This window comes from Carlito syrichta, unplaced genomic scaffold (genome assembly GCF_000164805.1).
Source record: "Carlito syrichta isolate Samal-C Ts95f unplaced genomic scaffold, Tarsius_syrichta-2.0.1 Scaffold298871, whole genome shotgun sequence".
Taxonomy (NCBI): domain Eukaryota; kingdom Metazoa; phylum Chordata; class Mammalia; order Primates; family Tarsiidae; genus Carlito; species Carlito syrichta.
This window is the reverse complement of record NW_007242967.1, coordinates 644,703-665,706: the sequence shown is the minus strand read 5'-3', so window position 1 is coordinate 665,706 and position 21,004 is coordinate 644,703. Positions and strand designations below refer to the sequence as shown.

Genomic DNA, 21,004 nt, shown 5'->3' with positions numbered 1-21,004 from the left:
CTGGTTGGTGGTAGAAACAGTTGATCCTTACCAGGGCTTGGATAATTACATGGAGACAATTATAGTATTTGCTCTGTAACCTCTTCATGGTAGGTGGTTTATATGTGTGAGAAAAAAATTAAATACTGTGGGGTTTTTAAATGGCTTTAAAATTTTACATGTATAATAATAAAATTCTCTATAGCTACTCTTTGCTAAATATTCTCTGGACATAAAAAAAAAAAAGAAACCCAAACTAATAATGACAGTGGCAAGCCTATGATATTAGTCATTGCCTTAAAATTTCCACTGATTGTATTTAATCTGGGTATGTCTAAAGTAATCTTATAGACCTTTCTGCACCTGTCATTTTTTTAAATGTACCATTCTTGTTGAAGCTCAGTCTTGTGAAAATGTCTAAATTTTCCCATTAAGTGCTTAAAAAGTAATAAAACTAAAGTCATTAGACTTCACTCATCAGAGCTCTATCAGGAGAAATATTCTTTGGTGCAATAAATCTGACCAAAGGTTCGACATTCATATCCTTTGAATTCATTCCCTGGATATGGACGTTTGAAGGTAAATTGCTTAAGTAGGGCAGTTTAAATTTTTAATACAATCTTATTGTAACTGTTAGCACATGATTAAAGTGCAAAGGGGCCTTATATGTTTTGTAAGATTTATAATAAACGCTCTATGATGCCTTTTCTATGCTGAATTATGGCTGTTATGACAGTTAAATGCTTATAAAGGCCAGAAAGGCACAAATGAAGAGTTGAGTCTTTATTGGAGACTAAATCACACTTACCGAATGCAGACGTTTCTTTCATTGGACACCTGTTCATTCCTGTGTTCATAATCTCTTAGGCACCTAGAAGCTTTATTAAGCCCAGTAGCATTCAGTCCCTCTTTGTTCTAATGTATTGGGCTCTGGAAAGATAAGGCCTGAGCCAATGGAGATGTTTTGAAAAATACTCAAATAGCAAATGATTGTTCCCATTGCCAGTAAGCTGGCTTTTGGGGGGGATTTCAACAGTCTTGTCATCAAATACCTTTTCTCTAGTGGAATGCCTCCAGTTTGCAAGGAATTCCAGCATTCCTCTTGTAGGCTCAAGGATGCTTAATGTTTCATCTTGAAGAATCATGGCAACTGTGATACCCTTTTACTTTCTAGGTCCAGTGATACAATGTGATTCCTTTGATGGCTGCTGTTTGTTTGCAGTTGTGTTAAGGCCTATAACTAGACAACAGAACTAGCTCTTCTCTGGGTAGGGAAGACCTGCAGCCCAGGAGATGGAGTTGGGCGGGTATCCTCCTGGAGAGGCTGCAGGCCACACACACAACACTGAGAGCATCAGCTTTCTCTTCAGGTATCTGACTCAAAGCTGTGGTTTGAAGAATAACTTTATTTGAAGAATAACTTTAGCTACTGTATTTGAAGAATAACTCTATTTGAAGAATAACTTTAGCTACTGTACAGTATTTATAAGAGAGGAACCCCAAAACCAGAGTTATCTTTTGGAGGATGGGCCCCTTGTAGTCAAGTCTTCTTCTGGTAGGTAAGTGTTCTAGAAACCTATCAACATCAGTGGACCAGCTAGTATTGTTGTGAGAGGTTGCATTCAACTTCAGTAGTTTTTTTTTTTTTTTTTTTTGAGATTCTTTCAACATGTTTGCCCATTTTGTGATAGGTGACTTACAAGCATATCTGCCACACCCAGCTGAGTGTTCCGCAGTTGTTTACCCCATCTTGTCTTGAGCAACATTTTTTTGTTTCCCTGGATGAAAAAAAGTCCTCAAAGGGAAATGTTTTGCTGATGTGGAAGAGGTGAAACCAAAAATGGCAGAAAGACTAACAGGCATCAAAATTGACAAGCTCAGAAACTGTTTTGAGCAGTGGAAAAAGCGCCTCAATGGGTATATTGCATTGAATGGAAAGTACTTTGAAGGTGAATGAAATTTAAACATGTAAGAATAAATACACAATTTTTTATAAATAAATTTCAGGTTTGGGGGGTCCTCCCTCATATACTCTGGCCCATTTTTTGTATTTTTTTCATCAGAAGAGAAACTTGTTTTGGAAACAAAGGTAATACCTTTACCATCTTTTCTTATTTTTATTATTATTATTTTAATTTTATTTTAAAGATATGGTCTACAGTTTAGGATTAGGTATACAAATGGTCATTGTACAGGTAAAGTTGGGTCCTCCCTTTGTATATTATTTTTTGAGGAATGAAATAGATACCACACTTTCTAAACTTTGATGGACAGTGTCATCATTTGCCATGTTAAATTTCCAGATCTATAATTTGCCTTTTACTTCTGTGTCTCATCCACAGATGTAATTTGAGTTTCCACAGTGAAGCAATAGCATTACTTTCAAATTACTTTCTCTAATTCTTAAGATGGGTGCTAATGATTTGGGTTATTAACTAGCACAAATGTTAAGTTCTTTTTATCCACCCATGCTGCCTTTTTCTCTCAAAATGAATTCACAAAACTTCACTTGAAAAGCTTATGTGGCTGGGCTTGGTGGCTCAGCCTGTAATCCCGCGCCTTTGGGAGGCTGAGGTGAGTGGCTGAGGTGAGTGGATTGCCTGAGCCCGCGGGTTCGAGACCCGCCTGGGCAGCGAGACCTCATCTCTACAATAAATCAAAAAATCAGCTGGGCGTGGTAGCGCATGCCTGTAGTTTCGGCTACTTGGAAGGCTGAGGTGGAAGGATCGTTGCAGCCCACCAGGTCGAGGCTGCGGTGGCCAGGAGCAGCCACTGCTCTCCAGTCTGGGCAGCAGAGTGAGACTCCAACTCAAAAGAAAAGAAAAGCTTATGTGTAAACCTGTATATTGTTGGTAGACAGAATGTGGTGTGTGCCAATATTAGTGGAAAAACTCCAAAACCCAGGAGAAAAATCTGCCTTCTTTGAATTACTTCAAAGATATCAGCTATTTCTTTTCCTTTAAATACTACCCTTGAATGGTGTGAAGTCACACCATTGTGTACTTAACTTTCCCAGTGTTTGATATTGAGGTGAAATTAGTGATGTGTTCAGGTTGAGCTGTGGTTTTTGCAAGGAATGGTGCAATGGAATAGGCATTGGATGGGAGGCACTGGATGGCTCTCTAAGGCTATAAGTGCAATAAACCATATGATTTATTTATATATTTTAGTTTTTAGGCTTTGGGGATATGAATGATATCTATATGACCTGCAGAAGTGTGTATGTAGGTTGCAATGTAGGATGTAGTCTGTGATCCTGTGACTTGTTTTTGAAGTGTCTGCCATGGATTTTTGTAATACATTTTTCTCAGTGAGTTTGAACCCCCGCATCACCAAAGACAGTATTTCTCAGTTTTTTGTTTAGTGAAGGGTATTGTCTTAGGGTGGATTAAAGCAAGACTTTGGGGTAAAGAAGAGATTTTGAATTTATGATCTGAAGAGTCATTATAACCTGTCATCTAGAGCTAATACATACCCCAGGTCAAATTCATTTAGAAATAGGCTTAATATTCTAAAACTATGAACACTATGTTCCTTTCTCATTTTTGGCAAGACTAAAGATGTTATTGGTAATCAGATTTTACTCTCTTTGTGGTAGGAAATCATCATGTTCTCCTAGAGTCCTGTTATGAAGGAGGTGAAGGACCATTGTGTTTCAGTGGGAAGAGACAGAGACTTTGCAATGTCCCTCTCATCATATGTCCCAATCATCATAGGATTGTAGGATCTTGTTATGCCACTGATGAAGTTAGTTTGAAAGCTTGTTGTTATGGCTGTGTCTACAAAACAATATGCTGACTAAAAAAGAGGCATACACAGAAAAGAACAATTCCATTTTTATGAAGTTCTACAATGGGCAAAACTAGCCTATGGTAAAAAATAAAAAATAAAATCCGAAGAGTAGTTGCCAAGATATGGGAATGAGGAATTGATTGGGGCCAGGGAGTGGCCCAAGGGAATGCCCTAGAGGATTATTTTCATGGCTTGGGTTACACAGCATTTGTCAAAATTCATGGACCGGTGCAACTAAGTATTTTGTATTTCACAGTATGTATATTTAATCTCAAAAAAAAAGAATCTGAAATAGTTAATGAACTCTAATTAATCATGTGCATGCTGGAATATGTAGAGTGAAGTCAACTGATGCCTGTGTTGTATTTGAATTATACCCCAAAAAGAGTTGATTGGATGGATGGATAGAGGGATGGATGGATATGTAGTAAAACATAACAATGTTAAACTCTAGGTGGGGTGGAAAGAGTCATTCAATTTCAACTTTTTATGTATGTTTAAAAAATTGTGTTACTAAAATTTAGGTGGAAATCAAAATAATTGCTACTGCATTTAAAATGTCATTGTAGGCCAGGCTTGGTGGCTCAGCCTGTAATCCCGGCACTTTGAGAGGCCAAGGCGAGTGGATTGCCTGAGCCCCCTATGGGTTCGAGACCAGCCCTGGCAACTTGGTGAGACTTTGTCTCTACAATAAATCAAAAATTAGCTGGGTGTGGTAGCGCGCACCTGCAGTTCCAGTTACTTGGAAGACCGAGGTGGAAGGATCGCTGGAGCCCAGCAAGTTGATTCTGGGGTGCCATAAGCATGCCACTGTCCTCCAGCCGGGGCAACAGATTGAGACTCCAACTCAAAAAAAAAAAAAGTCATTGTAGGCATCATATTATGTTAAGATTGGTCCAGGTAAGCTTAATTTATTGGGAAGTACTTTCTCACTTACAGGTAGAGGCATAAAGTGTTGTTAAGAGTTAGAATTTTTTAAAAATGGGACTTGCCAAAATTTAAAGGTATACATGATTTTTGGAAGAATTTCACTAATCATAGAAACTGCAATACCAGAAAAGAATACTTTGAGTTCCTCACTATTTCTAAATTACAGCAGATTACAAATTCAAAATCAATCAGTATTCTCTGCTGAACTCTAATTAACACTTAAACATTATTAGTCACAAATGTGAAATCTTGATCGGAGATGACCTCGGGTATTCTAAATGTAAATAAAATTAGATTTAGATCCCTTTTAATTACCTGAGGTGCTGTGAGTAATTACAATGGCAATTGATAAACTTAATTTCTTATTAGAGGAAAAAAAATGAAAAGTTTTTCTCCACTGTATACTTAACTCTTAAGTAGCAGTGGCCTATGCAAAAAAAAAAAAAAAATTACAACTATATGTTAATTATGTAGAATAATACATCATTTAAAAAATTTTATTTGGGTCCTCAAATTCACCATGTATCCTATAACTTAATGGTTAATGTTACTATAATATCACAAAAGGCAAAAACTTCCCCATAGGAATTTTCTATATGTGAAAAGGTGGGTTTCTGGGAGGTAGTGCTGGTTAAGTAATAATAATGGATGGGTGCTGGGGAGAGTGTTACAATGACTTAATGCACAAAGCCCTATTGAAGACCAAGTGGAAATCTGTTTTGTCATCTCATCCTTCTTCCTAATTGCATCACAATACATTGTATAATTCAACCTGTGTGTCACTGTCACTTCTTCCCGAGGCCTCCCATGCAAGGGGCCACTGCTGCTCACTCATTATTAACAGAGCCAGGAGGAGAGGAATAATTTTCTCAGGTTCCAAGCAAGACATCTTCTCCCCCACTTTAAGAAGAAAATGTCTTTTTTATGGAGATTGTTGTAAGGATAATTATTTCTGGATATAGGAAAACAACTTCCGTAGTGATAGATAAGTCCATTTTTCTTGAAAGTTAAAAGATATCCAAAAGGGGGTGTGCTCGTGACAAATGGACAAATTAGAGAAGTTTCTAAACCTCCTTATGTCCTGTTGGCATGAATATCTTAAAATAGGAAGCAAATTAGACCTGGTAAATTTGGTTGAGCCTATATTGATCAAACTGCATTATGTTTTAAAAAAAGAAAATAAATTATTGTACTGAACTGTGTCTATCTCAAGGTTCCTGATTTCAAAATCTACTTCAAGTCTTTATGTCTTATATATATGTTTAGAACTCTTACCATTTCCTGTGCCTCATTTATCTTGACCTTCTTGTCTATTTTTTTTTAATTTGTGCAATTTATGTAGCTTGAATAATTTAGCATAATCAATTTGGTATTCTATCATTTTTTGTGGTATCCTCTCTTTTTCCCTTTTCATGTTTGAAAATCCTTATTGCAGTTTTTCTCCATTCTATATTCACAGCATATTATGTTGCTCTGAGATCACTACATTTATCTGCATTTATCTTAGGTGTTTCTTTCATTTCACTGATACACTATGTTCATTTATTTTGTAACCCGTACTTTAGCCTTTTGCAAACCAGTGCGTTGAAAATGTACGTCCTGTAGCCTTCCCTGGTGCAGAAAGAGTCTCGCCGTGCAGATTAAAGAATTACTGGTTAAACCTTCACCTTCAGGGAGTGTCAGAAACATTTCTGCTCTGGGATCATCAACTTTCTCAGTGAGACAGCTTGATGAGTTGAGAAGAAGTGACAGGTTCATTTTTCCCCTCTTTGTTTAAGGCATTTAATCTTTTAGATCCTTGCCTGCCATCTAAATTGTATTGCCAATTTATTGGGATATTCACTTGCCTCGTCTTGGAAGACACTGATTTGCATCCAACTTGAGAATAAGTGAGAAAGTTAATCATCTCCCAGCTTTTTGAACAGATTTGTACTGGGTTTAATTGTAGCATTTGAAATGTTACATGTTTTCTAATGAGAGTCTGTATTCAGGTCCATGTTAACCAGTATCATGGTGAGAATATGACAATGCCCTAGTCCATAAAGCTTTGCTCTTTGGAAGATGTTTAATATATGCTTTTTGCATATCTTTATACATTTCAGATTAACCCAAGCTACACTAGCTACTTTTAAACTCTGGCTCCTTGTTTGAGTGATTATTTAATTAAATAGAATAATTAATAATGAATGCTAGCTGGACATGGAGTGAAATGATACTCTTAGCCTTCTAGTTTTATTGTACCATATAGCAAGAAGGGTAAAGATCTCTTACTTCTGAGCAAGTGAGGTCCTGAAGGAGAAGCCCATGTGTCTGTAAGGTCTAGTAGACCCACTGTTGCAACACATAGAAGGAAATTGTGTCTCTGTGAGTGCCATGCGTGGTCCTTTTGGGCTTCAATGCCAAGCATGCCATTTGCTTCCCTACTTGTCCTGTCTTCCTTATTCTCTTTAACATCTTTTTTCTGCATATACTAGTTATGTCTTTATCAAACATATTTTGAGGGAGCCACTGCCCCCTGTCAGGGTCTTGGCATCTGTCTTGTCACCTTGACACACACATGAGCAATACTCAGAGTTGAACTGGCCTAGGGACCCCAGCTCCCTGGGCTTACAGCCAGTGATCAGCTACAGCTTTCTCACTTCTTGCCTTTGAGGTCTCAGACTTTGCACCTCTCCTGGTTGAGTTGAGCTCATAGGGGCTTTTTTTTTTTCTTTTTTTCCCCCTTTGCTACTGTTTCTGTAGCCACCTTGCCCGTTTTCTAGATCATTAAAGCTTGTCCTGCTCCACAGGCCTAACGCTTGTGCACGTTTCAGTCACCCATCTGAATTTCTCTTCTGTGTCTGCAGTAGTTATAATTTCTCAATATTTCCCTCTTGCAAGTTTCTCCTACTTTGCTTCCATCATAAATATGCACCTTTCTTTACAGCACTTTTTATGCTTCTGCAGATTGTCACTTCTCTGGCACACTGGGAGAGGAAGGTACCGATAGGGAGGGTGGGAGGTGTACTTAACGTTCTGGTTGGTCGGTTGGCATTTTCTTAGTGGTGCAGCTGACAGATTCGTTTAGATTCCACAATCTCCTCCATCTAGCAAGTTGCCTGGCACATACTTGCTGCTCAATGGAAGAATCAGTGAATGGGTGAGTAAGGGATGTTCTAAAGCATAGTAAAGAAACCTTCCTTGACACATTAGAGAAAAGCAGACAACTCCATATATTAAACATAGAACAGGCAGCAACTTGCTTGGTTTCTTTGAGTCCTTGTTTAACTCTGGTCACCAACCAAGAGCATAGCCAAGAGCATTCTGGGACCTTCTTGGGTCATTGGCATCAGTGCTGCACCCTCTGAGTCATGCTTGCCTCATAAGTGTCATCCTAGCCTAACCTGTGCCATAGGGGTAGGTCTTACTCCAGTAGTACAGAGGTTTGGAAGCGACACGATCATACACAGTACTTGGCCTAAAAAATGCCCAGAGAAGCAGAGCACCATGCTGGGACCCTCCTGGACAGCAAGCCTGGACACCGAGTTTCAGACACGGAATAGGTCCTTCAGCCTGGAGTTCAGTTTAGATGAACAAATGCCTTATCCCTAAGGATAATAGAAGGCCTGGAATATTTGAAGATTTTTAATCAGGGAAGTATGCTGAGAGGTAACCACCTAGGAGTGCACATAGTAAACCAGGGATGTCATGGTGAGGGTTGTGACTGAGCATGGCTGTTGAGTCAGAAAACTAGAGAAGGTGTGGACGCAAGTGATGCTGAGGGTAGAGGAGGCAGAACGAGGAGAGGACTGGAAAGAGATGAAGGATCCATCCAGCATCTTTGGTGGACATTGGAATGGGAGAGAAGTGATGACTGAAGCCGAATCAAGCCCATGGAAGCCCACATTCAGACTGTAGCAGACAAAACCAGCTGAAGGGCAATACCAAGTCAGGGTGTTTTGAAGCTGATTTTTCAGGTGGTGGGTCTGAACATGAGATCCATCAGAGGTCTGGAACTCCAGCAAGTGGTCGACTTCACAGTTCCTGCTGCTCACTAGCCCAGTGACTGTGGGAATCAAACATGCCCAGTTTTGGGCAGCTCGACTTAGGATTACATTTTAAGGAAGTACTGTGCTGAGGGAGGGCTGTGTGTTTCCTGCAGCATGATTTGATGACCCCCTTGCCATGAATAATAACTTTATATCAGAACTAGATACACATAAAAAATGTGGAATAGACCATATTTGTTTTAGTACAGGTTTTTAAGAAAAATTTTATGTTCTTTTGCTTTTTCTCTGAAAGGAAAAGGGAAATCAAGCTGTTGGGCATGGTAGAAATTTCCTCTCATTCTAAAATTCTGAAATTAATGTCAGCAGTCTTGACTTTGCTCCGTCCTGAAGGTAACTGTTTATTACAGTCGGCATTTAAATCCCCCGATTAATAGGAGCAATTAAACAATAGCTTCATTTCCAGCAAATTAACAACCCTAATAGGTAATTGCGACATAAATGAAGATAAATTTGTTTTAATACAACGAGATAAAAAAAATACAGACAAGAACTGAATCTCAGATTAAGAATTCAGACTTCATTACTTCAGGAAAAACTTGAAAGCTTCTCTAGTAGAAATTAAAGCAAACCTGGCCTTTTAACCACAGCCTGTCTTAGATTAGAGGATTGTTTAAAAAAAAAAAGAAATATTGTCATATTTTGTGCTTCAGTATACATAAGGTAAGTCATCAAAGGCTTGCCACCCACCGAAACCTTTCTCCTAATGACTTACTTGGAGCACAGCAAGTCTTAATGACTCACTTGGGCAGTTGATTCTTGGCCAAAGCCTCTCATTAGGTTTTCACTGACAAGGAACCGAAAAGCTAATGCATGGAGTGGTGTTTCCTGTTTACATACCCCTAAATTAATTTTATGGCCTGTTCAGTTGTAGGATATCTTACCTTCCTTATTAGTATTTGTTCTAATTGGGAAATTGTTCTGATGTTTTATAGTTTGTCCTGTGGAAGTGATCAAGCCAGACTTGTTTGTTTTTAGGATGTGGTATTTGTGCAAAGAATGGTTTGGAATGGGATGAGACTAGATTCAGGGAGGATAGCTAAGTTCTGACTTTAAAGGTAGTGACAAAAAAAAAAAGATGAAGGCCAGTTCTAGAATGGGGATAATGAATTTCTCCTTGTGGGGTTGCCATGCCCATGGGAAGATCAAACATATGTTAAAGAAACTATTGGGATTTAGCGAAAATTATATCACTGGGCTTGAATCACCTTATAAGAACTTCTTTTGGTAACTTTGAGTCATCAAATGGTATATAATCAGCCTAGATTCTATACTCTGCCAAACTATTAATCAAACATAAGGGGAGGGTAACATAGTTTTAGGTATGGAAGTCTCCAAACAAAATACCTGTGTGCCTCTTGGAAGCTGTTGGGGCTGGGCTCCTGAGATGCTGTGACGCTGTCACAGCTTCCTCTCCCACCTGTTCCCTTTGTTAGGTGTCCAGGTGGAAATGAGCTGCATCTTTCATCCACACCTGGTGTCTTTCTAAAGCATAGATCTTGTTACATGTCCTTGAATAGTTTAGTGACTTCCAGTTGCCTTGAAGATAACGTCCACTCTTCTTTGCTTACCAGATCCTTAAAAATGTGTTTCCTGTTGCCCTTTTCAGCTGCTTCTTCCTCTACCTTCATACCCTGTCCCTACTGTCAATCCATTCTTTCTTTCACCCAGTTGATAGTTGCCTGTTGGGTGTTGGGCATGTGTTGGCCCTGGGAAGGTCAATACAGTATGGCCTTTAGCCTTGCCAGAATAGTTCTGAGCTTCATGGAACTGCCCTGTTGTCATGGAACATGAGCATGATTTGACAGAGTCTCTGAGGGTATTTAGGTGCCAGGCCATGCCATGGGTCCTGTAGCCAATTGTCATTAGGCTACACATTGTAGCCAAACAACCCAGGAGACCTTCAAGAACAGGTGCGTCCTCTGTGCCTCTCTATGTCTATTACAGCTTCTTTTATACTCCAGAGGTAGAAAACTCACCCAGGAGATGGGTTGGGACTACCAGCAAGACAGAGCACACCTCCTTTTGCATTTATTAACTTCGAGATTTTCATGATGAGAAAAGTTCCACTTCAGATTTCTTTTCATTCCTAAGTCACACATTCTGAGCTACATAGATAATTTGGTAATTAATTTCTTCTTAATTAATAAGATAGTTTAATGATCACTCTACTGTAATTTAAAGCGGAGTTGAGACATTAGGGGATCTTTTATTTGTTCCTGGAAGATTTACGATCTGTAGTGGTTTTCATTATTTATGGGAATTCTTCAGGTCAGCCCCCCATAGTTCTAGTGGAGGAGCCTTTCAAGGAAAGGTGCAGTAAATGTCACCTTTGGGTGGTAGCACCAAAGATAAATACAAAGCATGCAGTGCCCTCCAACTTGAAACGGTGCTTTTGTGAAGTTAGTTTAGTTTAGTCTTATGCCAGTTGATTTTTATAAGTGTGTCTATTATATATGTACATATATATATTTTTGTGTGTGCGTTGGGGTCTCACTCCATTGCCCTGGGTGGAATGCAAGTGGCACACTCATGGCCACCCCAACCTGCTGGGCCCCAGCAATCCTTCCACCTCAGCCTTCTAAGTAGCTGGAACTATAGGCGCATGCTACCACGCCTGAGTAATTTTTGATTTATTGTAGAGATGAGGTCTCTCTAAGTTGCCTGGGCTGGTCTTGAACCTGCGGGCTCAGGCAGTTCACTTACCTCAGTCTCCCAAAGTACTGGATTACAGGCTGAGCCACTGAGCCCAGCCTATTATAAATATTTGAAATATTGTTTAGAGGTGTCATTCATACTTGAATTCCTACCACACATTGCTTACTCAGAATTGTCCCCCTCCTCCCGAGTTATTGGCTTCAACGTATTCCAGCTTCTCCCAGTAGCCAGCAGAATCAGCTTCCTCAAATCTGGCTTGATTTACACTACATCACTACTTGGCATCTAGTTTTGGCTTTCCAGTGTCACTCAGATTTACACACTTTCACAATGTTGTCCTTAACCTACTGTTCCCCTTTTCTCCACTCCCCATGTGTCATCTGGTACCCCATAAAGCATGTACGTGGGACTTATCTGAGGGCTCTCCTTATTCCAGAAGAGACTGCAGTGCTAATACAGTCTGCTAATGTAGGGGAGTACCAGGAATAGAAAACCCACCCTTCACAAACATGAAAGAGCCCAGTTTTGCTAAGGAATTTCAGCTTTGGGGTTTGTGTTACCAGAGCTATTGAAAAACTGTATAACAAACAATGTCATGACAAATTTTGCCTTTGAGAAGATTACCCTGCAGTAATCTCAAAGCTTTGGCTTTAGGAGGGCTTGTTTGGAAGCTGTTTTGATTACCAGCTATGGGGGGGATAAGGTCTTGGATCAAAACAGTGACAATGAAGATGATTTTCAGAGAAATTCTGGTGATAGCTTTTATTTTCTTGGGGTGGGGGATAGAGACAGTGTCTCTCTCTATGTTGCCCAGGTTGATTGCAAATTCCCGGCCTCAAGAAATCCTCCTACCTTGTCCTTCCAAAGTGCTGGAATTATAGGCATGAGCCAATTTGTGACTTATGGTAGAATTAATCTGTTAGATCTCTTCTCTCCATGCCTGAGGGGTGTGTTGTACCATTGACTGAGCTAGAAAATAGAGGAGAAGCAAGGAGAGTTAAGCTGGGAACATAGACTCAGAAATGCCTCTGACATGTCCAAGGGAGATACTGAGTGAGCTGTTGGATACATAATTCCAGAATACAGGATGTGAGGCAGGGCTCTTTATAGTGATGCTGGGAGCCCTTGGCATTGAGGTGGTGACTGACATTCATGTGGAGAAAGTGGCCCAGGGAGAGAGTATGGGATAAAAGAGGGCAAAAAAAAAAGACTGCCTGGGCAACCCCAACGCTTCAAGAGCCAGCAAAGGAGGATGAAAAAGAGAAGTTCCAGCCAGAGGAGAAAACCAGGGAAGTCAGGGATCATGGAAGATGAGAAAGAGGAAAGGAGGACTGATCTGTAACACCAAATGCTGCCCAGAGGTCAAGTAACATGCAACTTGGCTGTCAGGCAGTTTCCAGTGACCAAGCAATGGCAGGCTCAACCCAGGGGGCAGTGGCAGAAGCCAGGTTGTGGAAGTCACAGAGAACAGGCAGCATCTACTTGCTTTCAAGAAGGCTGGCTGGGAAATGTTGTTTGACACACATTTTGATTGGGGCAGCCTTGGTGAGCATCTCCTTTGTGCCAGTCACCACACTCAGTCCTTTTCATCAATTATAAAAATAAAATTTAGAAATTGAGGAAAAGTAGGGATACAGGGTAGAAGAACATATGATCCTGCCCTGGAACCAGAATAGTCCAGGCAGGGGGTACTGGCAGGAAGATTGGGTGTTTCACTGCAACCTGGTGGTATTGTGACCAGTCAGGGAGCTGACCAACTGCACTGGCGGCCTCACTGCCTTGTTTTTCTTATCTGCGGAGTGAAAGAACTGAGAGGATTAGATGAATTAGTAGATGAGAAGCTTAGACCGCCCGGCCCAGCCCATACCACCTAGCTCAGGAGGTATGCGTCTGGCCTGGACATTTTTGGTATGACCAGAAGCTGTTGTTTTCCTCATTTAGTGTGATTTAGAAACAGCATGGAGGTAGAAATTCAGCATTATGTCAGGATTGAACGAAGCCTTATTTGGGAGCTGAGAGTCTTATTTTTAACCACTAATTAAAAGGTAGCATTTATCTTCTGTAGAGTGGAAAGCTTTAAATTCACTTTTCTTGCTGTTTCTTTTGATAGAAGAATTGGAAAACATCCATGAAAATGAATGGGCTTAAAAAATTATGACAGAATCATCCCCGGGTCAGGAGGGTTCATTTCTAGCCCCCAGAAGCTCCTCGTGTCCTTCAGGCACCAGCCTACCTTGCTACCTAAAGATGGGCCTCCTTCTCACTTCTGACCCCAATGGTTGGGCTTGCTTGCTTTTGAGCTGTATACAGCATGATTATATTTATAATTATAACGCAATTCAAGGGACTGATTAAAGGATACCTTTTATCTGTTATCCAAATACAATTCTTAAATTGTAGAGGAAGCGCCTTTTAAACAACACAGAACATTACTGTTGAACTATCATGAAGGTAAGTAAATCAGTGGTAAAAGAGTAAACATGTTCAGGACCTATTGGCGACACCATTTTAGATTCATGAGTAGCTCATGTGGCAGATTCATAGTCAAGTATGTCACCAAATTTGAGAAAATCGCCGGTCTCAACAATAGAAGTTCCATATTCTTTTAAACAAGTTCAGGTGTTTTTCTGATATACACATTTACATTAAACATGTATGCTTAATACATATGTATTTATATATGCATATATAGACATAAATCCACATGCTTGTATAAAATATGTAGCAGGTTCATTTATTGAATGATCAAATACAGACAGAAACTCAGTGGTTATAAAAACTGCCTAGCCAGCATAGTCTGAGGTAATATTGTTTAAAGCTATTAGCATTTAAATAAATGTTAAATACTTGAATTTAAATATTCTAAGTATCATGAGTAATTAATGATTATGTTTACAGAAAAACCACTTCCTCCCTTCCCATGATGTTCCATTTCCTTTGGGTTGTTTTTAGGGAGGGAGGTCTCATCCCCTTACATACCTTCCCAGTGTTCCTGTTCCCAGTGTTCCTGTTCAGGGACTCTTATGAATTCACCCAGACTTTCACGCAGTCATGTGAAGATAGGTCACAGCACTGTCTTGAATGGCAGTTGTCGCATTAGCTTTTACCCTCCCAAACAATTCACTTATTGAGATGTCTTTTTTTTTTGAGTCGGAGACTCGCTCTGTCACCCAGACTGGAGAGCAGTGACCGCTCCGGGCCACCGCAGCCTCGCCCTGCTGGGCTCTGGTGATCCTTCCGCCTCAGCCTTCCAAGTAGCTGGAACTACAGGCACACCCTACCACACCCGGCTAATTTTTAATTTATTGTAGAGATGAGGTCTCGCCAAGTTGCCCAGGCGGGTCTTGAAACCGCGGGCTCAGGCAATCCACACACCTCAGCCTCCCAAGGCGCGGTAGAGATGTCTGTAAGTGGAGTGCCCAGAGATGCCACTCCTTGGGATGTAAAGCAAGTAATGACAACAACCATAGCACACGTGTGACTGTTACAGAGTAGTGAACCTGCAGTAGATTTCCATTTTCACAGTGAGGAGGAAATGGCAGACCTTACAGAACAGTCCTTCCCCTTCTCCTTTGTGTCGTTCTCTTAAGTCAGATACTATTTGTTCTTTGTTAAATAGACTTTCCTTTTTTCTTATGGGTTACCCTGTAGTTCTAAAACAGTCTATGTACTTACAAACAAAATATTTATAAATTTCTTTCCTTCATTTGTATGTGGAAGTAGGAAGGATTTAAAAATTGATGGTAGAGGGGAAATAGGACAGGTATGGGTGAAAAATAAGCAGTGAAGTTAAAAGAAGGTGCTACCAGTTATTGGCTATTGTGTCTTTATTTTTTTGATAATTAATGTGATAGAATGATAATTAAGTGGGTGGAAGAATTGTGGCCATGAACATGTGGTTCCTACTCTGTACTTCCTGTCCATAGTTTGATGTGAGACTTTACTGTAAAAATATTCACTTTACTCATGAATGTGCTTTTTCTAGCCTCAGGTAGGAAGGATGGAACATTCACTTGCATTTGAAGTTTCATAAAATGAGGGTTTTAATAACATATTTGACTTGTCTTAGTAAGTTTCTCAAATCTTCCCTTAGCGTGGAAAGCATTTATAGAAAATGTCTACAAAGCTCTCAAAGTTAGCATCCTAGTCTTATTTAATTCTGACATTTGTGTGTTTCTTATGAGTTTGAAGTCAATGTGGTCATCCAGCTGAATAGTAACTCTGAGGCTGGGAGCAAAATCAAAATGCAGTGTAGTTGATCATCACAAACTGCTTTCTGCTATTTTTCAAGAGAAAAATAGGAATAAATTGCAATCACTTAGGCAATTGTGATTTTTAGTTGATTTACTTTTGGTCTTCTGAATTTTAGTACACTTATATGACACAAGGTTTACAGCTCTTGGAATCTGATCTTAGGTTTTATTTTTGAGTTCACATAATGATTTTTAAGATATTCTAATATATGTCTTCAAAGACCCCAGATCAATATGCCAATGGCTTTGAAATGACAGAGTGCTACGATTTTCCTCTGTAATTTAAACATGATTAGCTGATGAAGGTTATGATCAATACACTACGGGAAGATAAATTAATTGATATCATCCTTTCAGGATGATAAGAGGCCTATTGGAGGTGGGATATAACTAATGAAGCTGCTTCTTCATCTCTGGGAGCCATTTTTTATATATTGCATTTTCACTTAATCATATTTATACTATCATTCATTTACATGAAAACCATACACTGTGGACAAACCAGTTCCTTATTAAAATTGTATTCATTTGAAAAAGAAATCATCTGTAAACACTCTGTGGGCTCCTTCTCTGCTGTAACCTATTGCTGGGGAGTGATGACGTCTTCCTGTGCATGGGCATCTTTGAAAATAGCAACCATCTAGACAAAGACAAGGATTGAATATCACTGAACTTAATTACAGCTAGTCCCCAAAGACATGCATCTATTCAAATAAAAACTGTAGCTATTCTGCTGTAGTGACACCTATTGGTGTAGGAAGAGTTTTCTAATCGTTGACTTCCTTTCCAATTAAATTCAGTATGCTTTATCAGCGAGCTTATTTGCCAAGAGAAGTTATGGCTGGTTGAATTTAGATTTGTATTGATTAAGATAAACTTCGAATGCGTATAGTAATATATTTAAATAAAAAAAGGTCTTTGATATAATTACATGTCCTTGAATATAATTCCACATGATAACTTGTAGAAAAGAGTAATTCTTTAGGCTTTGCAGGCAGATATTTCTGACTTTCAGAAGGGCTTGGTTAAATTGCCCTGTTTTATATTTAGGATTATTTTTGCTACACGTCACTGGAAGAAAAATTGCTTCATTAGAATAATTTAAATGAGACAAGTGTGTACTTTTTGGTTCACATTCCTTTGAGATGGTCTGAGCAGGACTGAGGCCTTCTGTGGAGTCAGGGACCAGCTTTTTTCGCCTTCTATGTGGCTTCACCAAGTGTGGCTTCCATTCTCAACGTTACCTCATGGTCCAAGATGGTTGCTGGGGCTACAGACAACATATGTGCAATTTAGGCAGCAAGTGGGAAAAAGTCACAAAGAAGAAATGGGTCAAGAGCACGCTCTCAAGGAAGATTTCTGAAAACTGTTACATGATCCTTCTCCTCTTACTCCATTGGCCAGAGCTTGCTTTGGCCACATTTAGCTGGGGTGGGGGCAGGGGATTGAAAGAGGCTCTGGGAAATTGATTCATGTTGATTTCTTTGATCTCTGTGTCTATCAGTTGCCCAGAAGATTGTTGCCACAAGGAAGAAGCAGCAGCTGTCCATTGGACCCTGCAAGTCACTACCCAATTCTCCAAGCCATTCCTCTGTCTGCTCCGCACAGGTGTCTGCTGTGCACATAAGCCAGGTATGTTGTTGGGCGGCATGGGAACTTGGACTGAAAGGCATGTTAGAACCAAAGAGAATGTACAGGTAGTATTCACAGCCAATGCTAAGGTTGATGTCTTTTTTTTTCTTTTCAACTTTATAAATAACAGCATGTTGTAATTGACTTAATGTTTCCTTCAGAAACTGCTGTGGCCAAGTGGTTTTTATGGGAATCATTCTTTAATATTTTCGGTCCCCCTGCTGCCTGTATTATGAGGCATGCTGGCATGGGTGGTGATGCCAGGCGTGTACCTTAGTCCTCACTGTTGATTTAAGTCACCCTGCTCTAGTCCTGGTCCTCGTCTGCTTATAGGCTGAACTGATGTGAGTAAATCTTAATGGCTAGTCCCTCTATATGCCAAGATTGGTAATGGCATTCAATTATAATTAGCATCCCCCTTAGGTCCTATAGAAACTGCTATCTTTCTGTAACATTTTGCTAAATTATTTACTTGGAAGCAAATGAAATAATTGTCACTTTGAAGAACCCAATGAAAAGCTTGTTAAGGGAAAGAACTGGCTTTGTTCTGCCTCTGCTTGTTTTTTAATTACATTTCTGGGGCAGGTATTCTACTGGCACCTTTTTTTTAGGGTACAGTGAAAAGATTTGGTATCATGCTTTCAATTTGCTTGGAAAGTCAGTAAACTTAGAATGTATTGTCAGAGCCTTTAAAGGTACAGTCGAGATTGTTTCTGTGAATCTTGAAATATTTTCCAAAAGCACTTAGATTTTCAAGGTGTCATTTTCAGAATGTGAGTTATGGTTCTACTAAGCGAAACCAGTCCTCTCAGCATCTGATCTAGAGCAGTAAAGAAACCACAGAATCCATTTAGTTTAACCAACTCCTTCATTTTTAGAGGAAATAGGAAATAACTACTTTTCAACTCTCAAAAATCTTTAAGTTAAATGTTAGAGACTTCTTTTCCTTAAGTCACTTTTCTTAGAACAACAATATGAGATGATCTGTGTGCACTAGAATGAGACCATGCATACTTAATACCAAGAGAGGACATCCAGTCTGTCTTGCATGTGTCTCTTCAGTGTGACTTGCTAACTTATTGGTTATGACCCCGTTTATGTGAAGTCCTTATGTTCCCAGAGTGTGTCATTAATAAGACCTTGGTTTTTAATCATTTTAGACAAGTAACGGAGGAGGGAGTTTAAGCGACTACTCGTCCTCTGTTCCATCAACTCCCAGCACCAGCCAGAAGGAACTTCGGATTGATGTTCCACCCACTGCCAACACGCCGACACCCGTTCGTAAGCAGTCCAAGCGCCGGTCCAACCTTTTCACCGTGAGTATCAACTGTGGGTGGAGACTTGAGCGTGTTGCTGAAGAGCTTCCATTCATATAATCCTGGTTGCCAGATGGTTGGATGTTATTGGTAGAATCCAAACTATAGTCATGTGAATAGCATTGATTTCTGTGCAAGTCTAAGAAAATTACAAGAAGCAAAGATTTAGATATTGAGTAGAGTGGAAATTTCTCAGTGTGGACAAGTACAGATACATGTGTCAGAAATGAAGAGTGAGGGGTGTGTATGAAGATATTTATTATTTTGTGACTTGTGTGGTCTCTAAAGCCATGTCATGTTGGATATGAAGAGGTGACAAAATTGCCACAATTCCCAAATGTGTGTATCTAATCCTTCAGATGAAATATATCAGCCATTACAATCCACAGGTCCTCTTCTCCTCATGCTGGGAGGCCTGAGGACCACCCTCAGGGAGTGGAGGTAACATGGGGAGATAGGTGTGGCCTTCAGCACCACAAGCCTCAAGTGCTTCCTGGAGACTTATTGGCATAAAGGCTGTCCACTTGGGTTTTCCTCAGAGTCATCTGTGGAGCATTTTAAAATAAGATCAGAAATCTGGGCTCAAACTTGGAAACTCTGAATCTGTAGATGTGGACCAGGCATGTGTCATTTTTAAAAGTTCTCTGGACAATTAAGATGCATAGTGTCCCTGAACTACAGAGGAAGCAAAGTGCTACTACCATGTCCCTTCCTTTATGTACAACAGACATCACCAATCAATCACAGAGTTGTTACAGTTGAGCTCAGAACTCCAGGCAGAGCTTTGGGTGTGTGTGACAAGTCTTTTGACTTGAGAAGAACACTTTCCTTCCCTGGACTAGCTCTTTGCATTACAAGCATATGTTTTTAAACAGTGGTACTCAATCAGGGTGGTTTTGCATTTTTGGCAATTTCTGCAGAAATTTTGGTCAATCACAATAGGAGGATGGGGGTGGACGGGTAAGGTATTGCAGGCACTAGTCATGGGTAGCAACTAGGGGTGGTGCTAAACTTCCTACAATGCACAGGTCGGCCCTTCACAACAAAGAATTATCCAGTCCCAAAGGTACCCTGTTACAAAACATTCAGCTTATCTTTTGGGTTGATTACTGCTGACTTAGACGTAAGGAAGTTAGTATTTCCTATCTTGAGCTAAAAAAGGACTCTGATGGTATGGCTGGTAGTGTTTTATCTGATCCCCTGCCCCTGTTGGATGATGGCCCTCTGGATGTTGGGCTTCTTGTCCGATAGGTCCTCCTTCCCCGTCCTGCCATGTTTTTAGCAGTCTCCCATTGAGTGGTCATTACTGCGAGGCCTATGGTGACAGAACAGTCCCCTCCTCCTCACCCTCTCCTTTTCTTGCCTAATGTCTTGTGCCACATCAGCTCCCACAGATAGTGCTGCTGGGCAGCAGAGTAAGAACTGATCAGACACACCAGGCTCAGATCCTGGCCTCCCCTGCTGATGGCTGTTTGACCTTAGGAAGTTACTTGACCTCTCTGAGCTGGAAATAACAGTGCTTCTGCAGTGAGGCTGCTGGTAAGGTTCCTGTAGGGGGCAGAAGAGACTTGGCAGCATTGCTTCCATATTTTCTCCCTACTGTTGATGTCATGGAAATGATTTCTGATAGTGTTAAGCAAACTTCATCGGTAGGTATTTATGTTTCTGCAAAATACAGGTGAATATCTGTTGTGTAAATTTATACATGAATAAGATATCTTATGAAATTTCTTCAGACACAAAATAAAAGCAGCCTCCTAAAACAGCTACTTCCTGATTCTATCAAACACTTGTAGCCCTTCTCTACATCCAGGTTGGGGGTCTTTTGGTTGAAGTGTCACCTCACAGAACAGGCTACGCGGTGACTCAATGGGCTTGAGAAACCAATCGCCAGAGATGCAGCTGGGTTCAGAGAGGGTGGACAGTAAGCAGTCTACCAGCACGGTGGGAGGAGGGAAGGTTTGTTAACATGGTAGATGAAAATTTCTTCTGTATCTTGGCTACCCATTAAGGGAGTGGCAGAGGGAGATCACCCAGTCTCAGACATTGTCCAAGGCCACATTTTCTACTCATTGACTTTGGTTTCTATTCTAGGGAAAGAAATGTAAAAAGCAAGAAGTATCTTTAAAGTATTTTATATAAGGAGACCACCAGCACATCCCCATCCTCACCCTTTAGAAGCTCTAGAGTTGGAATTTGCCAGAAAATAGTGTCCTAGACCCAGCCTACTAGGTTATTGATAACCCAGGTGGGTTACAAAGGAGACCACTTTAAAGCAGAGAGAATCAAACTAATTACTCAGTTAATAAATATTTACTTAACATGTGTTCTCTGCAGAGCCCTGGTTTTTGCTCTGTGTCTATGAGGAAAACTTGTTGTCAGAATGAACCCAAGTTCA

At 40.2% G+C, this 21,004-nt stretch overlaps 1 protein-coding gene across 3 annotated transcripts in view; it reads left to right on the top strand.

Annotated features, from left to right (window-relative positions):
* AGAP1 (ArfGAP with GTPase domain, ankyrin repeat and PH domain 1) overlaps positions 1-21,004 on the top strand; it is a 423,994-nt gene that overhangs the window by 100,895 nt on the left and 302,095 nt on the right. For all 3 annotated transcript variants that reach the window (XM_021710731.1, XM_008054710.1, XM_021710732.1), the window contains 2 exons: positions 17,163-17,290; positions 18,451-18,606. In XM_021710731.1, the coding sequence (XP_021566406.1) occupies positions 17,163-17,290; positions 18,451-18,606 (284 nt within the window). The remainder of the gene's footprint in view (positions 1-17,162; positions 17,291-18,450; positions 18,607-21,004) is intronic.